This window comes from Rhinoraja longicauda, chromosome 2 (genome assembly GCF_053455715.1).
Source record: "Rhinoraja longicauda isolate Sanriku21f chromosome 2, sRhiLon1.1, whole genome shotgun sequence".
Lineage (NCBI taxonomy): Eukaryota > Metazoa > Chordata > Chondrichthyes > Rajiformes > Arhynchobatidae > Rhinoraja > Rhinoraja longicauda.
Window position 1 is genome coordinate 8,111,208 of NC_135954.1, and position 23,043 is coordinate 8,134,250.

At 46.0% G+C, this 23,043-nt stretch overlaps 1 protein-coding gene across 2 annotated transcripts in view; it reads left to right on the forward strand.

Annotated features, from left to right (window-relative positions):
* Positions 1–23,043, forward strand: part of cap2 (cyclase associated actin cytoskeleton regulatory protein 2) — a 142,547-nt gene that overhangs the window by 26,853 nt on the left and 92,651 nt on the right. For both annotated transcript variants that reach the window (XM_078414714.1, XM_078414724.1), the window contains 2 exons: positions 11,799–11,932; positions 16,320–16,420. In XM_078414714.1, the coding sequence (XP_078270840.1) occupies positions 11,799–11,932; positions 16,320–16,420 (235 nt within the window). The remainder of the gene's footprint in view (positions 1–11,798; positions 11,933–16,319; positions 16,421–23,043) is intronic.

Consider the following 23,043-nt stretch of genomic DNA (forward strand, 5'->3'; position numbering starts at 1 on the left):
CCGATAAAGAATAAAGGTATGACATTTGCTGCAAATATTTAACATTGAACATTAAAGTTCAAAGGTCTCCAGTGAGGTAGAAGTCAGGACTGCACTTTAGCTGATGAGAGGACAGGTTTGTAAATAACTGTAGACTTAAATAGACAATAGGTGCAGGAGGAGGCCATTCGCCCCTTCGAGCCAGCACTGCCATTCAATGTGATCATGGCTGATCATTCTCAATCAGTACCCCGTTCCTGCCTTCTCCCCATACCCCCTAAAAAATATTTTAGTTTAGTTTATTGTCATATGTACCAAGGTGAAAGCTTTTTGTTACATGCTACCCAGTCAGCGGAAAGGCTATACCTGATTACAATCGCACCGTCACAGTGTACAGATACAGGATAAGGGAATAACGTATTGTGCAAGATAAAGTCCAGTCAAGTCCGATTAAAGATAGTCCACAATGAGGTAAATGGTAGCTCAGGACCGTTCTTTAGTTGGTGATAAAATGGTTCAGTTGCCTGATAACAGCTGGGAAGAAACTGTCCCTGAATCTGGTGGTGTGCGTTTTCACACTTCTGTACCTCTTGCCTGATGGGAGAGGGATGTGTCGGGACTGAGACTGGTCCTTGATTATGCTGGTGGACTTGCTGAGGCAGCGTGAAGTGTTGATGGAGCCATTGGAAGGAAGTTGGCTTATGTGATGGTCTGGGCTGCTTCCATTTCACACCGTTTTGGATGGAGCTGTTCCCAAACCATGCCTCAAGTCGTTGAGGCAGGGACTAAAGATTTGTCAAGCTGGAAAGGGAGGGTACGGAGAAGATTTACGGGGATGTTGCCAGGACTAGAGGGTCTGAGCTCGAGTCTCTTGCCCAGAGTAGATGAATTGAGGACCAGAGGACATAGGTTCAAGGTGATGGGTAAAAGATTTAATAGGAATCTGAGGGGTAACTTTTTTCACACAAAGGGTGGTGGGTGTATGGAATAAGCTGCCAGAGGAGGTAGGTGAGGCTGGGACTATTTCAACGTTTAAGAAACAATAAGACAGGTACATGGATTGGACAGGTTTGGTAGGATATGGGCCAAATGCAGGCAGGTGGATCTAGTATTGTGGCACATGTTTGTCGGTGTGGGAAAGTTAGGCCGAAGTGCCTATTTCCACACTGTATGACCCTGATTCTAGGTCTACATCAGAGATAGTGATTATGCCATGACTGTTAGGAACAGTTTCTTTGCACGTTTAGCTGCTGAGTTATTGGGTTCACTTTATTCTTGTCATGTGCACAGAGAAATATGATAAACTTTGTTTAGTGTGCGATCCAGGCAAATCGTACCATGCACAGGTCCATCATCGGAAATGCAAAAGGGAAAGGAAACGGAGTACAGAGTTTACTGTTACAGTTCCTGAGAAAGTGCAGATAGAAAAAGGTGCAAGGGCTGCAGTGAGGGAGATTGGAAGATCGGAAATGGGTCCTTATCAAATGAAATGTTTATTCAAGTGTCTAATAACTCGTTCTTGAATCAGATGGTATGTCCTTTCAAGCTTTTATATTTTCTACCTGACAGGAGCGAGGAGAATGACCAAAGGTGTTCACAAGTTATAGGAGTAGAATTAGGCCTTTCGGCCCATCGAGTCGGTTCTGCCATTCAATCATGGCTTCCTCCTAATTCCATTTTCATGCCTTCTCCCCATAACCCTTGACACCCGTTCTAATCAAGAATTTGTCTATCTCTGCCTTACAAAATATCCACTGACCTGGCCTCCACAGCCCTTTGTGGCAATGTGTTCCACAGATTAACCACTCTCTGAAAGAAGTTCTACCTCACCTCCTTTCTGAAAGAGCGCCCTTTAATTCTGAGGCTATGACCTTTGGTACTTGACTCTCCCACCAGTGGAAACATCCTTTGCACATCCACTCTATGCATTCAAGAGAGAGCTAGATAGAGCTCTTAAGGATAGCGGAGTCAGGGCGTATGGGGAGAAGGCAGGAATGGGATACTGATTGAGAATGATCAGCCATGATCGCATTGAATGGTGGTGCTGGCTAGAGGGGCCGAATGGCCTCCTCCTGCACCTATTGTCTATTGTCCCCCCTCAACTTTCTAAACTCCAGCGAATACAGGCCCAGTGCTGTCAAACGCTGTCAAACATATGCTAACCCATTCATTCCTGGAATCATTCTTGTAAACCACCTCTGGACCCTCTCCAGAGCCAGCACATCCTTCCTCAGATATGGGGCCCAAATTTGCTCACAATACTCCAAATACGGTCTGTCCAGTGCCTTATGGAGCCTCAGCATTACTTCTCTGCTTTTGTATTCCAGTCCTCTTGATTTAAATGCCAGCATTGAATTTGCTTGTGTGAATTTGCTTTAGTGAGTTACTCCAGCATTTTGTGTCTACCTCCTCTGGCAGCTTGTTCCAGACCCTCTGTGTGAAAATGTTACCGCTCAGATTCCTATTAAATCTTTTCCCCTTCACCTTGAACCTATGTCCTCTGGTCCTCGATTCCCCTACTTTGTGTAAAAGACTCTATGCATCTACCCGATCTATTCCTCTCATGATTTTGTGTACCTCTATAAGATCACCCCTCATCCTCCTGCGCTCCATGGAATAGAAACTTAGCCCACTCAACCTCTCCCTATAGCTCACACCCTCTAATCCTGGCAACAGCCTCGTAAATCTTTTCTGAACCCTTTCAAAGTCTACCGCTGCACCACCGTGCCACCATTACTCCAGCACATTGTGTCTTTTTTGTTGTTGTCAACCAGCATCTGCAGTTCCTTGTTTCCACATTTAAACAAAGTTCAATACATGAAAAATGAACCAAATACAGTGTTTTGGCCAATTAGAAGGCGTCGACTGCAGTGTGGCTGACTTGTGTGTAAATGTGTTGGGTATGACTAACACATGTTACATAATCGAGCTATTTGTGGAAAACAGTTGCTAATGAGGGCAAGGTTCCTGTAAATGGAATAGAGCAGCAAACAACTGCTTGCAGCAAGAAGCCACTTAACAAGCAAACAATCCCCTTCCCAAGGCACTTAATGGAACCCAAACTTTTGGTCACTTGACAATTTTTATCGAATGCTGGTTCTAGAAACATAGTTCAATTTAGTTGAAAGATACAGCGTGGAAACATAGAAACATAGAAAATAGGTGCAGGAGTAAGCCATTCGGCCCTTCGAGCCTGCACCGCCATTCAATATGATCATGGCTGATCATCCAACTCAGTATCCCGTACCTGCCTTCTCTCCATACCCCCTGATCCCTTTAGCCACAAGGGCCACATCTAACTCCCTCTTAAATATAGCCAATGAATTGGCCTCAACTACCTTCTGTGGCAGAGAATTCCACAGATTCACCACTCTGTGTGAAAAAAAAGTTCTCATCTCGGTCCTAAAAGACTTCCCCCTTATCCTTAAACTGTGACCCCTTGGTCTGGACTTTCCCAACATCGGGAACAATCTTCCTGCATCTAGCCTGTCCAACCCCTTAAGAATTTTGTAAGTTTCTATAAGATCCCCCCTCAATCTTCTAAATTCCAGCGAGTACAAGCCGAGTCTATCCAGTCTTTCTTCATATGAAAGTCCTGCCATCCTAGGAATCAATCTGGTGAACCTTCTCTGTACTCCCTCTATGGCAAGAATGTCTTTCCTCAGATTAGGAGACCAAAACTGTACGCAATACTCCAGGTGTGGTCTCACCAATGCCCTGTACAGCTGCAGCAGAACCTCCCTGCTCCTATAATCAAATCCCCTCGCTATGAATGCCAACATACCATTCGTTTTCTTCACTGCCTGCTGCACCTGCATGCCTACTTTCAATGACTGGTGTACCACGACACCCAGGTCTCGTTGCATCTCCCCTTCTCCTAATCGGCCACCATTCAGGTAATATGAGTAGGAAGGAACTGCAGATGCTTGTGTGTGCCGAAGATAGATGCAAAGCGCTGGAGTAACTCAGCGGGTCAGGCAGCATCTCTGAAGAAAAATGAATGGGTGACCTTTCAGGTCGGATCCCTGAGAAGCACCTTGACAGTACGTTGGTCCACATTGTTTTTGTAAACGGCATCAAGTCAGGGAAGCATTTAAAACAGCTCGTCTGTCATTCATTACAAAGAGGTCGCATGCAACTATTAGGCATTGACTTCCACCACCAACCCCAACCCCCTTCCCCCCACTTTGCAAGGCTTCCCAAATGTGTCTGTAGGGCTTGCTGTTCATTAGATTCATACAGCGTGGAAACAGGCCCTTCGGCCTAACTTGCCCATGCCGTTGGCATGGTGGCGCAGCGTTAGAGTTGCTGCCTTACAGCGAATGCAGCGCCGGAGACTCGGGTTCGATCCTGACTACGGGCGCCGTCTGTACGGAGTTTGTACGTTCTCCCCGTGACCTGCGTGGGTTTTCTCCGAGATCTTCGGTTTCCTCCCACACTCTAAAGACGTACAGCAGGTATGTAGGTTAATTGACTGGGTAATATGTAAAAATTGTCCCTAGTGTTAATGTGCGGGGATCGCTGGGCGGCGCGGACTCGGTGGGCCGAAGGGCCTGTTTCCGCGCTGTATCTCTAAATCTAAAATCTAAAAAATCTAAAGTTATTCATGCCGCTAATTCCAGAGATGAACTGGTTGACCAACATGCCCCATCTACACTAGTCCCACCTGCCTGCTTTTGGCCCATATCCCTCTAACCCTACGCTATCCACGTACCCGTCTAAATGTTTCTTAAAATTTGCGATAGTCCCTGCCTCAATTACCTCCTCTGGGAGCTCGATCCATACACCCACCACCCATTGTTTGTAAAAGTTTCCCCTCGGGTTCCTAACTCAGCAGGTCAGACAGCATCGAGTCATACAGCGTGGAAACAGGCGCTTCGGCCCAACGCCCACGCCGATCAACATGTCCCATCTACACACCTGCCTGCATTTGGTCCACATCCTTCCAAACCTCTCCAAGCGTCTCAGGACAAAAAAAGGATGGGTGACATTGCGGGACGGGATCCTTCTTCAAACTGAAGAAGAGTACTGACCTGAAATGTCACCAGAAGTGCTGCCTGACCCGCTGAGTTACTCCAGCACTTTGTGCCTATCTCTGGCTCAGGTTGTGTTGGGCTAGCTGCGATCACTATCGAATCCAGGTCAAGGTGATTTACACAGGAAAAAAGTAACTTCCGGAAAGTTCCACCATCGAACATAAAGAACATAGAACAGTACAGCACACAAACAGTCTGGAGAAGGGTCTCGGCCCGAAACGTCACCCATTCCTTCCCACCAGAGACGCTGCCTGTCCCACTGAGTTACTCCAGCGTTTTTTGTGTCTACGACACAAATAGGCTCTTTGGCCCACAGTGTCTGGGCTTGTATTCACTGGAATTTAGAGGATGAGAGGGGTTCTTATAGAAACATATTAAATTATTAAGGGATTGGATACGCTAGATGGAGGAAACATGTTCCCGATGTTGGGGAGTCCAGAACCAGGGGCCACAGTTCAAGAATAAGGGGAAGGCCATTTAGAACGGTGATGAGGAAAAATTTTCACTCAGAGAGTTGTGAATTTGTGGAATTCTCTGCCTCAGAAGGCAGTGGAGGCCGATCGACTGGATGCATTCAAAAGGGAGTTAGATAGAGCTCTTGGGGCTAGCGGAATCAAGCTAGCTAGCAGGAACGGGGTACAGATTGTGGATGATCAGCCATGATCACATTGAATGGCGGTGCTGGCTCGAAGGGCCGAATGGCCTCCTCCTGCACCTATTGTCTATGTATCTATGAACATGATACCAAGACCATCTCTTATCTACCTGTGCATAATCCATTTACATGCGCACAATACATATTCCTCCATCCCCTGCCTATCTAAAAGCCTGTTAAATGCTCCTAACACTTTGTAAAATCAAGGATTATTTTGCGAGCTCTGATTTGCTGGTTAATCCTCCAGCATGTCAATGGCATATTTATGGTGCTGGCCACGTCAGGTGTGGAAGAAGCTGTCGGTCCTTCCACTTGGGTGGTAGAACTTTTAATTGTAGGAAGGAACTGCAGATGCTGGTTTAAACCGAAGATAGACACAAAAAGCTGGAGTAACTCAGCGGGACAAGCAGCATCTCTGGATAGAAGGAATGGATGACGTTTCGGGTCGAGACCCTTCTTCAGACAGAATCCATGGGTGACGTTGCGGGTCAAGACGCTTCCTCAGAATGAAGAAGGGTCTCGACTTTGATGTCTCATTTTCACACCTTGTGCTTCCTTATCTCTGTGTCCCCCTCTCCACTGACTCTCAGTCTGAAGAAGGGTATTGACCCGAAACGTCACCCATTCCTTCTATCCAGAGATGCTGCCTGTCCTACTAAGTTGCTCCAGCATTTTGTGCCTGTCTTAGAACTTTTCATTCTACCTGTACCTCACCATAGATAGACCCAAAGTGCTGGAGTAACTCAGCGGGTCAGGCAGCATCTTTGGAGGAAAAGGATGGGTGACGTTTCGTGTCAAGACCCTTCTTCACACTGAAAGTAGGGGGTTTTAGATTTAGATTTAGAGATACAGCGCGGAAACAGGCCCTTCGGCCCACCGAGTCCACGCCGCCCAGTGATCCCCGCACATTAACACTATCCTACACACCCTAGGGACAATTTTTACATTTGCCCAGCCAATTAACCTACATACCTGTACGTCTTTGGAGTGTGGGAGGAAACCGAAGATCTCGGAGAAAACCCACGCAGGTCACGGGGAGAATGTACAAACTCTGTACAGACGACGCCCGTAGTCAGGATCGAACCTGAGTCTCCGGCACTGCATTCGCTGTAACGCAGCAACTTTACGCCGTGCCGCCCGGGATGGGGGGTTCGGTGAAGAGCTGTTCAGTTCTCCAAATGCTCTCCCTCTTGAGACTACACCTTCCCTCGCCGACTATGGACCTACCAACACCCTGCCCGAGATCTTTTGTGGTTGGTCCTGGTCTTTTCTCGCCTCCAGCTCTTCACTCCCCTCCCCCCCCCCCCCCCCCACCACCACACACTCCATACTTTCGTACTCATTCTTGAAGAGGGGTCACAACCCGAAACGTCACCCGTCCTTTTTCTCCAGCGATGCTGCCTGACCTGCTGAGACACTCCAGCACTTTTGCGCCTATCTTTTATCTATAAGAATAAGGGGTAGGCCATTTAGAACGGAGATGAGGAAAAACATTTTCAGTCAGAGAGTTGTGAATCTGTGGAATTCTCTGCCTCAGAAGGCAGTGGGGGCCAATTCTCTGAATGCATTCAAGAGAGAGCTAGATAGAGCTCTTAAGGATAGCGGAGTCAGGGGGAATGGGGAGAAGGCAGGAACGGGGTACTGATTGAGAATGATCAGCCACGATCACATTGAATGGCGGTGCTGGCTCGAAGGGCCGAATGGCCTACTCCTGCACCTATTGTCTATTGTCTAAAACCAGCGCCTGCATTTATTTGTTTTGTACATGTACTTCACTGTTCCATTTCGGGACCTATGACAATAAAACGCTCTTGACTCCCTCTTCAATCAAGACGAAACTTTGGGATATTTTCTTTAAAGTAATACCTCTATGCTTAGTAAAGGACCCGATTTAAATTTTTGTTTAGAGATACAGTGTGATTCCATGCAGACCAGCAACCCCCCCGTACAATAGTTCTATCCTGCACTGCAAGGACAATTTATAGAAGCCAATTAACCTGCACGTCTTTACAATTTGGGAAGAAACCGGAGCACCCGGAGAAAACCTACAAGGTCACAGGGAGAACATGCAAACTCTGTACAGACAGCACCCGTAGTCAGGATAGAGCCCGCGTCTCTGGCGCTGTAAGGCAGCAACTCTACCACTGCACCACCGTGCCACCCTTCAAACTTGAATAACATTTATTAAAATGAAATGATGAAACCATTTTGCAGGCATGCCGAGCTAACAACTGCAGGAGAAAGCTGTAAATATACCGCATTCCATCATCTGATGCCCTAGAATAACAAGGGATTGTTAAATGGGTCAGAAGTGAAGCATCACAACTTTCAGACAATTCAGGATCTTCCAAATAAAGCAGTAGATGTTTAAAGTGAACATCATAGCCACCTAACCTACCGAACATCATAGCCACCGAACCTACCGAACATCACAGCCACCTAACCTACCCAACATCATAGCCACCTAACCTACCCAACATCATAGCCACCTAACCTGCCCAACATCATAGCCACCTAACCTACCCAACATCATAGACCCTACCGAACATCATGACCTCTCGTCCTAGACTCTCCCACTAGTGGAAACATCCTCTCCACATCCACTCTATCCATGAGTATTACACTATTTGGTAATTTTCAATGAGGTCCCCCCTCATCCTTCTAAACACCAGCGAGTACAGGCCCAGTGCCGTCAAAGGCTCATCATATTGTTAACCCAATTATTCCTGGGATCATTCTCGTAAACCTCCTCTGGACCCTATCCAGAGCCAGCACATCCTTCCTCAGATATGGGGCCCAAAATTGGTCACAATACTCACAATACTAACCTACCGAACATCATAGGCTAGCTAGCCCGGGAAAAGATCAAAATTCAAAATTCAAAGTATGGTTTCTACTGAATGTGTATCGCTTTTGCACCATCATAAAGTCGAAATATCGTAAGTCGAAACATCGTAAGTCGAGGAGCATCTGTAGTAAAGTCCGATTAAAGATGGTTCTTTCTTGGCCATTGCCTCGATGTGTCTGGTCCAGGACCAATTGCTGGTGATATTTGTTCCTGAGAACTTGAAGCTTTCACCATCTCTACTTTGGTGTCGTCAGTGCGCGCGTGTGTATGTGTGTGTCGCTTCGCTTCCTGAAGTCGATCGCAACCTCCTTTGTCTTGCTGACATTGTTATCTTGGCTCCAGGTTATGAGGTTCTCAATCTCCTTCCAATACTCTGTCTCGTCAATATTTGATATCTGGCTCACTACGGTGGTGTCGTCTGCAAATTTGTACATGAGTTGGATTGGTATTTGGCTACACATTCGTGGGTGTACAAGGAGTAAAGAAGGGGGCTGAGAACGCATCCTTGCAGAGCACCAGTGCTGAGGATCATCGTGGAGGATGATTTGTCCTCTATCCTCACTCATTGTGGCTCGTTGGTCAGGAGGTCGATCCAGTTGCAGAGATGAGTGCTGACTGCAAGTTCCATGAGTTCAGAGATGAGCTTGGATGGGATAATGGTATTGAAACTGGAGCTGTAGTCTATGAATAGGAGTCTGACGTAGGTGTCTCTCTCATCCAGGGATGAGTGTGGGGCCAGGGAGATGGCATCAGCCGTGGACCTGTTGTGGCGGCAGGCCAACTGCAAGGTTACTTGGTAGACTGGATTTAATGCCTTCCACAACTAGCCTCTCAAAACATTTCAGGATGGTGGATGTCAAGGCCACTGGACGATAGTAGTTTAGGTATGAGTTCATAAGTGATAGGAACAGAATTATGCCATTCGGCCCAACAAGTCTACCCTGCCATTTAATTATGGCTGATCTATCTCTCCCTCCTAATCCCATTCTCCTGCCTTCTACCCATTAACCCCTGACACCCGTACTAATCAAGAATCAAAATCTTTTCTTTCTTGTACCACTCGGGATTGTTTGACGTGGATGCAGTGGTCTTGGCCTTCATCTGGGACTGTACTTTCACAGTTCATCCATGGTTTTCTGTTGGGCAACAATAGTTGTCTTCTTTGACATGAAGTCCTCTACAGTGCTTTCAGAAAAATAACTAAAACTATTCTGATGAGGGCAAGTATAAGTATTCAGATTAATTCAGAAGAAGGTTTTCGACCCGAAACATCACCTAATTCCCTTTTCTCCAGAGATGCTGCCCGATCCAGCTTTTTGTGTCTATCTTTGGTGTAAATCAGCCTCTGCAGTTCCTTCCGGCACACTTCCGATTAATTTTGTTCATTTGGAATGGGAAGCTCACAGAAGGAGAAGGTGCTACGCTTAGAGGACCCTTTGCTTTAGCAGTGTCCAGACATAGTCACATACAGGTGCTCCCCGACTTACGATGCTTCGACTTACAATATTTCGACTTTGCGATGGTGAAAACGGCAGCGACACACAGCTCGCTTCCGGCCACCTGATCACGTGTATTCAATGCATTTCGGCTTATTTTTGGTTTCCGATTGGTTTCTCGGAACGTAACCCAATCTATCGTAAGCTGAGGAGCACCTGTAGCACAGAAACAGGTCCAACTGGTCCATGCTGACCAATCTGCCCCATCTAAGCAGGTCCTATTGGCCTATCTATACCTTTCCTGTCGTTTGTCCCATATCCCTCCGCCTTTCCTATCCATATATCTTTCCAAATGTATTTTAAATGTTGTTATTGTACCTGTCTCACTACTTGCCTATTAAATCTTAAATCTTCTCACCTTAAACCTAGTTCTTGACCCGCCTCCCCAGGGAAAAAAGATTCTGTGCATTCACCCTATTAATTCTGTGCATGCCACCCTATCTATTCTCACGATTTTGTTCACCTCTATAAGATCACTCCTCAACCTCCTGGAATAAAGTCCTGGCCTACCTGACAACTCCCACTCTGGGAGAGATGTGGAATTCTGTGGAGTTCATTGAAACAGGAGGCTGTGGAGGCCATGTCAGTGGATATTTTTTAAGGCAGAGATAAATAGATTCTTGATTAGTCAGGGGTTACGGGGAGAAGGCAGGAGAATGGGGTTAGGAGGGAGAGATAGATCAGCCATGATTGAATGGTAGAGTAGACTTGATGGGCCGAATAGCCTAATGCTCCTGTCACTTATGGCCACATGACCTCCCTATAACTCGGCCCCTCGATTCTTGGCAACATTCACATGAAACCTACCTGCACTCTATCCAGCTTAACGACATCCTTCCCACAGCAGGGTGACCAAAATCGAATACAATATTCTAAATGTGGCCACGCCAATGTCTTATACAATGTGGAGATTTTATGCAATGGTTTTTTTTCAGAATCAGTGTAATTAACTTAGTCAATTATCTTTTAGTATGGTGGCCTTGATACTATTGAGTGTGGAGATACAACTTACAGTGTGGGATGCATCACTCATATTACAGTGTTCAAAGCCGACTAACTTACAATCCTCATGTGTCTGGAAGGAACTGCAGATACTGGAAAGATGCTGCCTGTCCCGCTGAGTTACTCCAACATTTTATGTCAACCTCCAAACCTGTACATCTTTGGAGTGTGGGAGAAAACTGGAGCACCCGCAGAAAACCCACGTGGCCACAGGGAGAACGTACAAATTCCGTACAGGTGGCACCTGTAGTCAGGATCAAACCAGGTTTTCTGGCGCTGTGAGGCAACATCTTTACCATACATGGACAGGACAGGTTTAGAGGGATATGGGCCAAATGCAGGCAGGTGGGACTAGTGTAGACGGGACATGTTGGTCACCTCTTTGGATCACCTCTATAAGATCACTCCTCAACCTCCTGGAATAAAGTCCTGGCCTACTTGACAACTCCCACTCTGGGAGAGATGTGGAATTCTGTGGAGTTCATTGAAACAGGAGGCTGTGGAGACAAAGTCAGTGGATATTTTTAAGGCAGAGTTAGATTCCTGATTAGTACGGGTGTCAGAGGTTATGCGGAGAAGGCAGATGCAAGGGGTTAGGAGAGGGAGAAAGCTCAGCCGTGATTGAATGGTGGAGTAGACCAGATGGGACGAATGGCCTGCTTGTACTCCTATCACTTATGATCTAGTTGCTTGAGGTTTAACTGCGTCCTTTTATGCTAAATGCACTTTGACGTGTTCCGAGTGTTCACTAATCACTTGCCGATTTTGCGTGTTTCTTTCAGAATATCCACGATGGCAGAGTTGGTGGATCTGGTGGAACGTTTGGAGAAGTCTGTCGAAAGATTGGAGTTGGCATCTTTAAAAGTACCTGGTGTGCTGTCCCCAGGATCTGATGCCATGAATGGAGACAATGGAGGTACTGCATTCGTGATTGAATGAGCATGAGCATCTCTTAGAATTTAAGAGTGCAGATTCACTTCTGTTTAGAGAGAGTTAGATTTAGCTCTTGGGGCTAACAGAATCAATAGACAATAGGTGCAGGAGTAGGCCATTCGGCCCTTCGAACCAGCACCGCCATTCAATGTGATCATGGCTGATCATTCTCAATCAGTACCCCGTTCCTGCCTTCTCCCCATACCCCCTGACTCCGCTATCCTTAAGAGCTCTATCTAGCTCTCTCTTGAATGCATTCAGAGAATTGGCCTCCACTGCCTTCTGAGGCAGAGAATTCCACAGGTTCACAACTCTTTGACTGAAAAAGGTTTTTCCTCATCTCCGTTCAATAGACAATAGACAATAGGTGCAGGAGTAGGCCATTCAGCCCTTCGAGCCAGCACCGCCATTCAATGCGATCATGGCTGATCACTCTCAATCAGTACCCCGTTCCTGCCTTCTCCCCATACCCCCTCACTCTGCTATCCTTAAGAGCTCTATCCAGCTCTCTCTTGAAAGCATCCAACGAACTGGCCTCCACTGCCTTCTGAGGCAGAGAATTCCACACCTTCACCACTCTCTGGCTGAAAAAGTTCTTCCTCATCTCCGTTCAAGGGATATGGGGAGAAAGCAGGAACGGGGTACTGATTTTGGATGATCAGCCATGATCATATTGAATGGTGGTAATGACCAACTCCTGCGCCTATTTTCTATGTTTCTAGGTTTAGTTTATTGTCATGTCAGGAGGGATCGGAGCAGAATTAGACCATTTGGCCACTTTTTACAGTACACTCCATCTCTGGGACATCAACATATTCATTAAAAAAAATCACTGCAAAAACGAATCCCTTATTTTGCCAGTCCTCAAGTAGTATTTTTCATACTTTGGGTACTTATTGCAACTTCTTGGGAAAATAGTGACAACCCACTTCAGGGTAAAAGAGCCTGGAGAAAATAAACGTCCAAAGCACCTCAACAGAATTGTCCACAAAGAAGGTGACCAGGGAAAGAGAACGAGTTTTTAAAAATGATAAACTGAGCACTCCTTAACCCATCTGGATATAAGCAACAAATTTTGGTTTTAATGTGTAGCTGTGGTTAAAAAATAGAGATTTGATATATATCCGACATTCGGGCTAAATGTATTGAAGAATTAGGAAGTATGGGGTGGCACGGTGGTGCAGTGGTAGAGTTGCTGCCTTACAGGGTTCAATCCCGACCACGGGTGCTGTCTATACGGAGTTTGTACGTTCTCCCCGTGACTACATGGGTTTTCTCCAAGATCTTCGGTTTCGTCCCACAGTCCAAAGACGTACAGGTTTGTAGGTTAATTGGCTTGGTAAATGTAAAAATACACGCTCGTGCGCACACACACATATTAATATACACACACACTGAAATTTTTTACAAACATTTTATAAGATTATTAAGGGGTTGGACACGAACAAGGGGCCACAGTTTAAAAATAAGGGGTAGGCCATTTAGAACAGAGTTGAGGAAAAACTTTTTCAGTCAGAGAGTTGTGAATCTGTGGAATTCTCTGCCTCAGAAGGCAGTGGAGGCCAATTCTCTGAATGCATTCAAGAGAGAGCTAGATAGAGCTCTTAAGGATAGCGGAGTCAGGGGGTACGGGGAGAAGGCAGGAACGGGGTACTGATTGAGAATGATCAGCAATAATCACATTGAATGGCGGTGCTGGCTCGAAGGGCCGAATGGCCTCCTCCTGCACCTATTGTCTATTGTCTATGGGTATAGCAGAGTAATCTATGGGTATAGTGAGAAAGTTTTTTTTCACACAGAGAGTGGTGAGTCTGTGGAATTCTCTGCCACAGAAGGTAGTTGAGGCCAGTTCATTGGCTATATTTAAGAGGGAGTTAGATGTGGCCCTTGTGGCTAAAGGGATCAGGGGGTATGGAGAGAAGGCAGGTACGGGTTACTGAGTTGGATGATCAGCCATGATCATATTGAATGGCGGTGCAGGCTCAAAGGGCCGAATGGCCTACTCCTGCACCTATTTTCTATGTTTCTATCTGTTTACATAGATAGTTTCTTTTGTTTGGTGTTAGTGTATGATTGTATGTGTTATTGCATTTTTATTGATTATTCTTATTGGTCTTAGTGTTTCAACTGCGGGTAATGTTTTATTTCACTACACATTTATGTGTATGTGACAAATAAACGACTATTGATATTGACTATTGTTCCATTTTGGAATACTGACGTGCATAAAATAACAGTGCAGAGGACAAAGTAAGTCTATGTAGTTCAGAGCTTATTTGAAGGTTGTAGTGTTTAATAGCCTGATGGCTGCAGGGAAGAAGCTGTTCCTGGATGTTTTCAGGTCCCATATCTTCTTCCCAATGGAAGGAGTGAAATGAGAGTGTGGCCAGGGTGGTGTGAGTCTCTGATGATGCTGGCTGCCTTTTTGAAGCAGCGACTCCTGTAGATCCCTTCGATGTTGGGGGCGTCATGGACCAGGGCAGTGCTCGCCACGTTTTGCAGACTACTTCGTTCCTGGGCTTTCGAGTTGCCGAACCAGGCCGTGATGCGACCAGTCAATATTCTCTCTACTGGCACCAGTCTATTTAAACAGCAAGAGAAAACTAAAACAGAAATCACAGCAGTTTATCCAATACCAACTGGGCAATTTATCCAGAAAAATGGTGCATTGAAGATAATTACATTATTTGCACAAAAAATACTTGATTATGGAACATGCAACGAGATTGATCCCTGGGATGGCGGGACTGTCGTATTAGGAAAGATTGAAAAGATTAGGCTTGTATTCACTGGAGTTTAGAAGGATGAGAGGGAATCTTATAGAAACATATAAAATTATAAAAGGACTGGACAAGCTAGATGCAGGAAAAATGCAGGAAACATAGAAGATTAATGGGCAAATTTAGAGCACATGGTATTGGAGGTAGGGTACTGACATGGATAGAAAATTGGTTCACAGACAGAAAGCAAAGAATGGGGATAAATGGGTCCCTTTCAGAATGGCAGGCAGTAACTAGTGGGGTACCGCAAGGCTCGGTGCTGGGACCGCAGCTATTTACAATATACATTAATGACTTGGATGAAGGGATTAAAAGTACCATTAGCAAATTTGCAGATGATACAAAGCTGGGTGGTAGTGTGAAGTGTGAGGAAGATGCTATGAGGTTGCAGGGTGACTTGGACAGGTTGTGTGAGTGGGCGGATGCATGGCAGATGCAGTTTAATGTGGATAAGTGTGAGGTTATCCACTTTGGTGGTAAGAATAGGAAGGCAGAGTATTATCTGAATGGTGTCAAGTTAGGAACAGGGGACGTACAACGAGATCTGGGTGTCCTAGTGCATCAGTCACTGAAAGGAAGCATGCAGGTACAGCAGGCAGTGAAGAAAGTCAATGGAATGTTGGCCTTCATAACAAGAGGAGTTGAGTATAGGAGCAAAGAAGTCCTTCTGCAGTTGTACAGGGCCCTAGTGAGACCGCACCTGGAGTACTGTGTGCAGTTTTGGTCTCCAAATTTGAGGAAGGATATTCTTGCTATTGAGGGCGTGCAGCGTAGGTTTACTAGGTTAATTCCCGGAATGGCGGGACTATCATATGTTGAAAGACTGGAATGACTAGGCTTGTATACACTGGAATTTAGAAGGATGAGAGGAGATCTTATCGAAACCTATAAGATTATTAAGGGGTTGGACACGTTAGAGGCAGGAAACATGTTCCCAATGTTGGGGGAGTCCAGAACAAGGGGCCACAGTTTAAGAATAAGGGGTAGACCATTTAGAACTGAAATGAGGAAAAACCTTTTCAGTCAGAGAGTTGTAAGTCTGTGGAATTCACTGCCTCAGAAGGCAGTGAAGGCCAATTCTCTGAATGTATTCGAGAGAGCTAGATAGAGCCCTTAAGGATAGCGGAGTCAGGGGGTATGGGGAGAAGGCAGGAACGGGGTACTGATTGAGAATGATCAGCCATGATCACATTGAACGGTGGTGCTGGCTCGATGGGCCGAATGGCCTACTCCTTCACCTATTGTCTATTGTCTATTGACCAGAGGACATAGGCTTAAGGTGAAGGGGAAAAGGTTTAAAAGGAATCTGAAGGGTATCTGCTTCACACAAAGGGTGGTGGATGTATGGAGCAAGCTGCCGGAGGAAGTAGTTGAGGCTGAGACTATCCCAACGTTTAAGAAGCGGTTAGACAGGGATAGGACAAGTTTGGAGGGATATGGGCCAATATGGGTGGGTCTAGCTGGGACATGACGGCCGGTGTGGGCAAGCTGGGCCGAAGGGCCTATTTCCACACTGAATCACTCTGTGACTCTATAACAATGTTTAAAGTATTGATCGTTTAATTTTAAGTTTCATTTTTGTACCTCCAGATGTGGCACCGTATGTGGAAGCTTTCGACGTGGTGCTGATGGGGGCTGTTGCAGACTATATGAAGCACAGCAACATCATCGGGGAAGATGTGGCACAGCATGTAAGTAGAAAACATAAATCTGCTTTACTGTAGAGGATGATCTTTAAGTGACGGTGCATTGCACTTGGTTTGGTTGCCACATGTTACTAAAATTTAGGGGTACGGCGGTAGAGTTGCTCTTACAGCCTTTACAGCGCCGTCGACCAGAGTTCGATCCCGACTACAGGTGCTGTCTGTACTGAATTTGTACGTTCTCCCTGTGACCTGTGTGGGTTTTCTCTGAGATTTTCGGGTTCCTCCCACAATCCAAAGATGTACAGGTTTGTCGGCTTAATTGTTAATGTAACAATTTGTCGGCTTGGTTATTAATGTATTACAGGTTTGTCGGCTTGGTTATTAATGTAAAATTATCCCTAGTGTGTGCAGGATAGTGTTAATGTGTGGGGAGCGATGGGAGAGGGGAGAAGAGAGTGCCCGGGGTGTGATCTATCCTTGATTATGCTGCTGGCCTTGCCGAGGCAGAGTGTGGGTTTGCTAAGAGAGTCTGGAGAGGTTTGCAGGGGTCCCTATCACGATTTATTCCGAGCAGCTCCGTCACAGAGGACTCTGTGATCTATGGACTGTTCCCAGGGACGCATTCAGACTGACATCGAGTGCTGCTGGAAGGTCATCAACTCGGTGAAAGACGCTCTTTGGTCTGCCCGATCTTTGTTGACCTCCCAGCTGTCCGTCGGGGAATGTTGCCGACTGGTCCGCTGCAGACTGTAGGAGTACGTGCTGAGGGACGCACTGAAGCTTGGTGCAGCCAACGCCAAGGCCCTGTGGGGGAGGACCACAGTGTAGGGTCCTTCCGCTGCTGGACATGGGGGGCAGGGTGTGGTGGAGAGAGACGCCCCTCCAAATAAGGGATTCTGTGTAAATTTGGCAATAAATATCTGCATTGAATGTATAACCTCCGGGAATGTCGGATGGAGTTTCTGAAAATAAAATGTTTTTGTAAATATTTATTACTGGAATAAAGTATTTTTTGATATTGAAAATTTTTAAATAAAAATAGTGAGGCGTAGATGGAGTCAATGGAAGTGAGGTTGGTTTTCTGGAACGCAGAGATGACTTCATTGAAATGCATGCTTCTGTACAGGGACGACTTCTTTCTTCAGTCTGAAGAAGGGTCTCCACCCGAAACGTCACCTATTCCTTTTCTCCAGAGATGCTGCCTGTCCCGCTGAGTTATTCTAGCATTTTGTGTCTATATTCGGTTTAAACCAGCATCTGCAGTTCCTTCCTACAACTTAAACCTATATCCTCTGATTCTTGATTTCCCTACCATGAGTAAAAGACTCGTGTGTTCACCCTATCTATTCCCCTCGTGATTTTATGCACCTCTAAGATCACCACTCATCCTCCTGAGCTCCAGGGAATGAAGAACTAGCCTGCTCAACCACTCCCATTAGCTCAAGGCCTCGGGACCTGGCAGCGCGGTGGCGCAGCGGTAGAGTTGCTGCCTTACAGAGAATGCAGCGCCGGAGATCCGGGTTCGATCCCGACTACAGGTGCTGTCTGTACGTAGTTTGTACGTTCTCCCCGTGACCTGCGTGGGTTTTCTCCCGAGAGATCTTCGGTTTCCTCCCACACTCCAAAGACATACAGGCGGTGGAGGCCTGGATGTTTTCAAGAGAGAGTTAGATTTAGGTCTTAGGACTCGAGGAATCAAGGGATGTGGGGAAAAAGCAGGAACAGGTTACTGATTTTGGATGATCAGCCATGATCATATTGAATGGCGGTGCTGGTTTGAAGGGCCGAATGGCCTACTCCACCTATTTTTCCATGATTCTAACTCTATCGCTGCGCCACCGTGCCGATTTCCTCCCACTCTCCAAAGAAGTACATGGTGGAATATTCTGTGAAGAGTCATCCTCTCATCTCTTTTTACCCCAAAGCACAAAGTGCGTTTGTTTTTCGTTGTCCATTTATCTTTTTAATATTTTTATCCTCGTGCCGCGATGTCTGCTTTGTTGCAGCGGTCTTTTGGAAAGGAGGAAAGCTTGTTTTTTTTGTTGGCAGCAACAAGTGAAGTCAGCAGAAGTGTGAACAATAAGATCAGAAGCCGGCTATTCAGCCGAGTTGTCATATGTGCAGTTTATACCAATGAGTTGTATTGGTGACGGAGGCAGCAGCTTTCAAAACCCTGTGTCAAAGGCAGTATCTAATTCCCACGAAAGTACCAGCTAATCCCAGCACCCAGTCTGCCTTACAGCGGGCAAACCAAGCTACAAATTACGTAATTTTAAAAAAACAATCTGAAGAAGGGTCACGACCTGAAACGTCACCCATTCCTTCTCTCCAGAGATGCTGCCTGTTAGTCTGAGTTACTCCAGCTTTTTGTGTCTGCCTTCGATTTAAATCAGCATCTGCCGTTCTTTCCGACACAAGAAGTTTGTAAATGGCTTGAGCAAAACAGAGCCGGTTTCACATTTCCCGATGATGGTTTTGATGCTTTGTCGGATTGCCTTGGTGTTAACTTTAGATGTCCACTAGTTTAGTTTAGAGATACAGCGCGAAAACAGGCCCTTCGGCCCACCGAGCCCGCGCCGACCAGCGATCATCCGTACACTCGCACTATCCTACACACTATGGATAATTTACAATTTTTACCCAAGCTAATTAACTAGTAGGAGAAAGGGGTTGAGAGGAAAAGATAGGTCAGTCGCCATTGAATGGTGATGGGACGAATGGCCTGTACGTCTTTGGAGTGCGGGAGGAAACCGGAGCACCCGGAGAAAACCCACGCAGGTCACAGTGAGAACGTACAAACTCCGTACAGACGGGATCGAGCCTGGGTCTCTGGTGCTGTGAGGCAGCAACTCTACCGCTGCGCCACCGCGCTGCCCCAAATTCACTGTTCAAGGTATTCTGATAGATTCGTTTTGCTTCTGAGCACAGAAAACGGCAGGGAGAGGTTGGGTCGAGTTGGTGAAGCTGAAGCCGTGGAGTCAAAGTTCAGATGGAAGCTTAAATCATGTCAATCGGGGATAACGTTAATGGATGCAGGGTGATGTGGACAGGTTGAGTGAGTGGGCAGATGCATAGCAGATGCAATATAATAATGTAGATAAATGTGAGGTTATCCACTTTGGCGGCAAAAACAAGGAGACAGATTATTATCTCAATGGTATCAGGTTAGGTAAAGGGGAAGTGCAACGAGACCTTGGTGTCCTTGTACACCAGTCACTGAAAGTAAGCGTGCAGGTACAGAAGGCAGTGAAGAAAGCTAATGGCATGTTGGTCTTCATAATGAGAGGATTTGAGTAAAGGAGTAAAGATGTTCTTCTGCAGTTGCATAGGAGCCCGGTGAGACCACATCTGGAGTATTGTGTGCCGCTTTGGTCTCCTAATTTGAGGAAGGACATCCTTGCTATTGAGGCAGTGCGTAGGTTCACCAGGTTAGTCCCCGGGATGGTGAGACTGTCATATGAGATGGAGAGATTGTCATAGATTGGAAAGACTGGGCTTGTATTCACTGGAGTTTAGAAGGATGAGAGAGGATCTTATAGAGACGTAAAAGGACTGGACAAGCTAGATTTAGTAAAAATATTCCCAATGTTGGGGGAGTCCAGAACCAGGGACCACAGTCTAAGAATAAAAGGTAGGGCATTTAAAACTGAAGTGAGAAGAAGCTTTATCACCCAGGGAGTTGTGAATTTGTGGAATTCTCTGCCACAGAAGGCAGTGGAGGCCAATTCACTGGATGAATTTAAAAGAGTTAGATGGAGCTTGAGGGGCTAGTGCAATCAAGGGATATGGGGAGAAGGCAGGCACTGGTTATTGATTGTGGCTGATCAGCCATGATCACAATGAATGGTGGTGCTGGCTCGAAGGGCCAAATGGCCTCCTCCTGCACCTATTTTCTATGTTTCTATGTAATACTGTACTGGGTAGCACCACACTGCGAACACTGCTGAATGGTCAGAGCAACCATTGTTTGAGCGAGACATTGAAATCAAACCATTGGCCCAGAGTATCCCCTCCCCCACCCAAGTTGTACCAGCCTCAAAGTCATCTTGTTGAGTCTCATTGTCTGTAACTCGATTTCACCCAGCCCCATTGCTAACAATGGCCTGTTTCCCTTATCGTTACTTTTTTGCATATCTGTCATTCCATTGTTCTATATCTCTCTGCATCACCGTCTATATCTTTCGTTTCCCTCTCCTCTGACTCTCAGTCTGAAGAAGGGTCTCGACCCGAGACGTCACCTATTTGCTTTTCTCCAGAGATGCTGCCTGACCCGCTGAGTTACTCCAGTGTTTTTGTGTCTTATCTTCTGTCCAATCTGCCATTTGCCTCATTCATCTCGTAACCGGCCTGATGCCCAGAGTGAATGGTTTGAAAGATACAACTTGGAAGCAGGTCATTCAGCCCATCTGTGGAATTCTTTGCCCCAGAAGGCTGTGGAGGCCAAGTCAGTGGAATTTTTAATGATACGATAGAGCTTTATTTATCCCTGGAAGGAAATCGATCTGCCAACATTCATAAAACACACATAACAGATGAAACATGAAATTAAAGTGACACGTGGAAAGGCTTGGGGGATGTGCAAAGATTGAGGGGGGGGGGGGAAGGGGAGTCAGTCTCAGTCTCAGTCTACCCCTCGCAGAAGGGGGAGGAGTTGTACAGTTTGATAGCCACAGGGAAGAAGGATCTCCTGTGGCATTCTGTACTGCATCAAGGCAGAGATAGATAGATTCTTGATTAGAGGTGTCAGAGGTTATGGGGAGAAGGCAGGAGAATGGGGTTGGGAGGTAGAGATAGATACGTCGGCACGGTGGCGCAGCGGTAGAGTTGCTGCCTTACAGCGAATGCAGCGCCGGAGACTCGGGTTCGATCCTGACAACGGGTGCTGTACTGTACGGAGTTTGTACGTTCTCCCCGTGACCTGCGTGAGTTTTCTCCGAGATCTTCGGTTTCCTCCCATACTCCAAAGACGTACAGGTTTGTAGGTTAATTGGCTGGGCAAATGTAAAAATAAAAAAAATTGCCCCTAGTGGGTGTAGGATAGGGTTAATGTGCGGGGATCGCTGGGCGGCACGGACCCGGTGGGCCGAAGGGCCTGTTTCTGCGCTGTATCTCTAAATCTAAAAAATCGAAATCAGCCATGATTGAATGGCGTAGACTTGATGGGCTGAATGGCCTAATTCTACACCTATCACTTATGATCAACCACCATCCGTTCACACACATTCTGTGTTATCTCACTTCCTCGTCCTCTCTCTGCACACGAGGGGCACTTTACAGAGACCAATTAACCTACAAGCCCACAAATATTTGGTGCGTGGAAGGAAACTGGATTACTATCTGAGGTGTGTGAAACTATTGGCTTTGTGTTAACAAGATCACAGACCTGAATGTATGACTTCATTAATTTCAATTTCCATAAATAAACAATGTACAAAACAAGGCAAAAAGTCCTTTTGACATTCTCGGCTTCTTTAAGTTCATAAGTTCTATGAGCAGAATTAGGCCATTCGGCCCACAAGTCTACCCCACCGTTCAATCATGGCTGATCTACCTTTTCATCTCAACTCCATTCTCCTACTAGTGGGGGAGTCTAGGACCAGAGGCCACAGCCTCAGAATAAAAGGACGTACCTTTAGAAAGGAGATGAGGAGGAATTTCTTTAGTCAGAGGGTGGTGAATCTGTGGAATTCATTGCCACAGAAGGTTGGAGGCCAAGTTGATGGATATTTTTAAGGCAGTGATAGATAGATTCTTGATTAGTACAGGTGTCAGGAGAATGGGGTTAGGAGGGAGAGATAGATCAGCCATATAAGAAAATAACTGCAGATGCTGGTACAAATCGATTTATTCACAAAATGCTGGAGTATGAAGAAGGGTCTCGACCCGAAACGTCACCCATTCCTTCTCTCCCGAGATGCTGCCTGACCTGCTGAGTTACTCCAGCATTTTGTGAATAAATCAATAGATCAGCCATGATTGAATGGCAGTCGACTTGATGGGCTGAATGGCCTAATTCTACTCCTATTCCTCAAGACCTTCTGACCTGAAACATCACCTATCCATGTTCTCCAGAGATGCTGCCAGTCCCGCTGAGTTACTCCAGCACTCTGTGTCTTTTTGTGCAGTGATCGGTTCTTGTCATGTGTATAGTTTTAGTACTTTGTGCATACTACACTGTAACATAAGTAATACCAAACTACATCCACAGCACCACTCACATTATCGTAGCTCTAGGGGCTAGTGGAATCAAGGGATATGGGGAGAGGGCAGGCACGGGTTACTGATTGTATGATCAGCCATGATCACAATGAATGGCGGTGCTGGCTCGAAGGGCCAAATGGCCTCCTCCTGCACCTATTTTCTGTGTTTCATAGTGAATGCTCTGGATCTTTCATCCACAATCTTCATAGGAAATCAATAAATATTAGATTGACAGAATCTTGATTAGTACGGGGGTTATGGGGGGAAGGCAGGAGAATGGGGTTGAGATCAGCCATGATTGAATGGCAGAGTAGACTTGATGGGCCGAATGGCCTAATTCTGCTCTTATTTCTTATGATCCTATGAATTTATGAACAGTGGGACAGGGGAAAAGGTTCAGGTGAAAAGGATAGCTTAAAATAATTTAGATATTGAGGATAAGGCTATTTGTGAAGATTGTGATATGA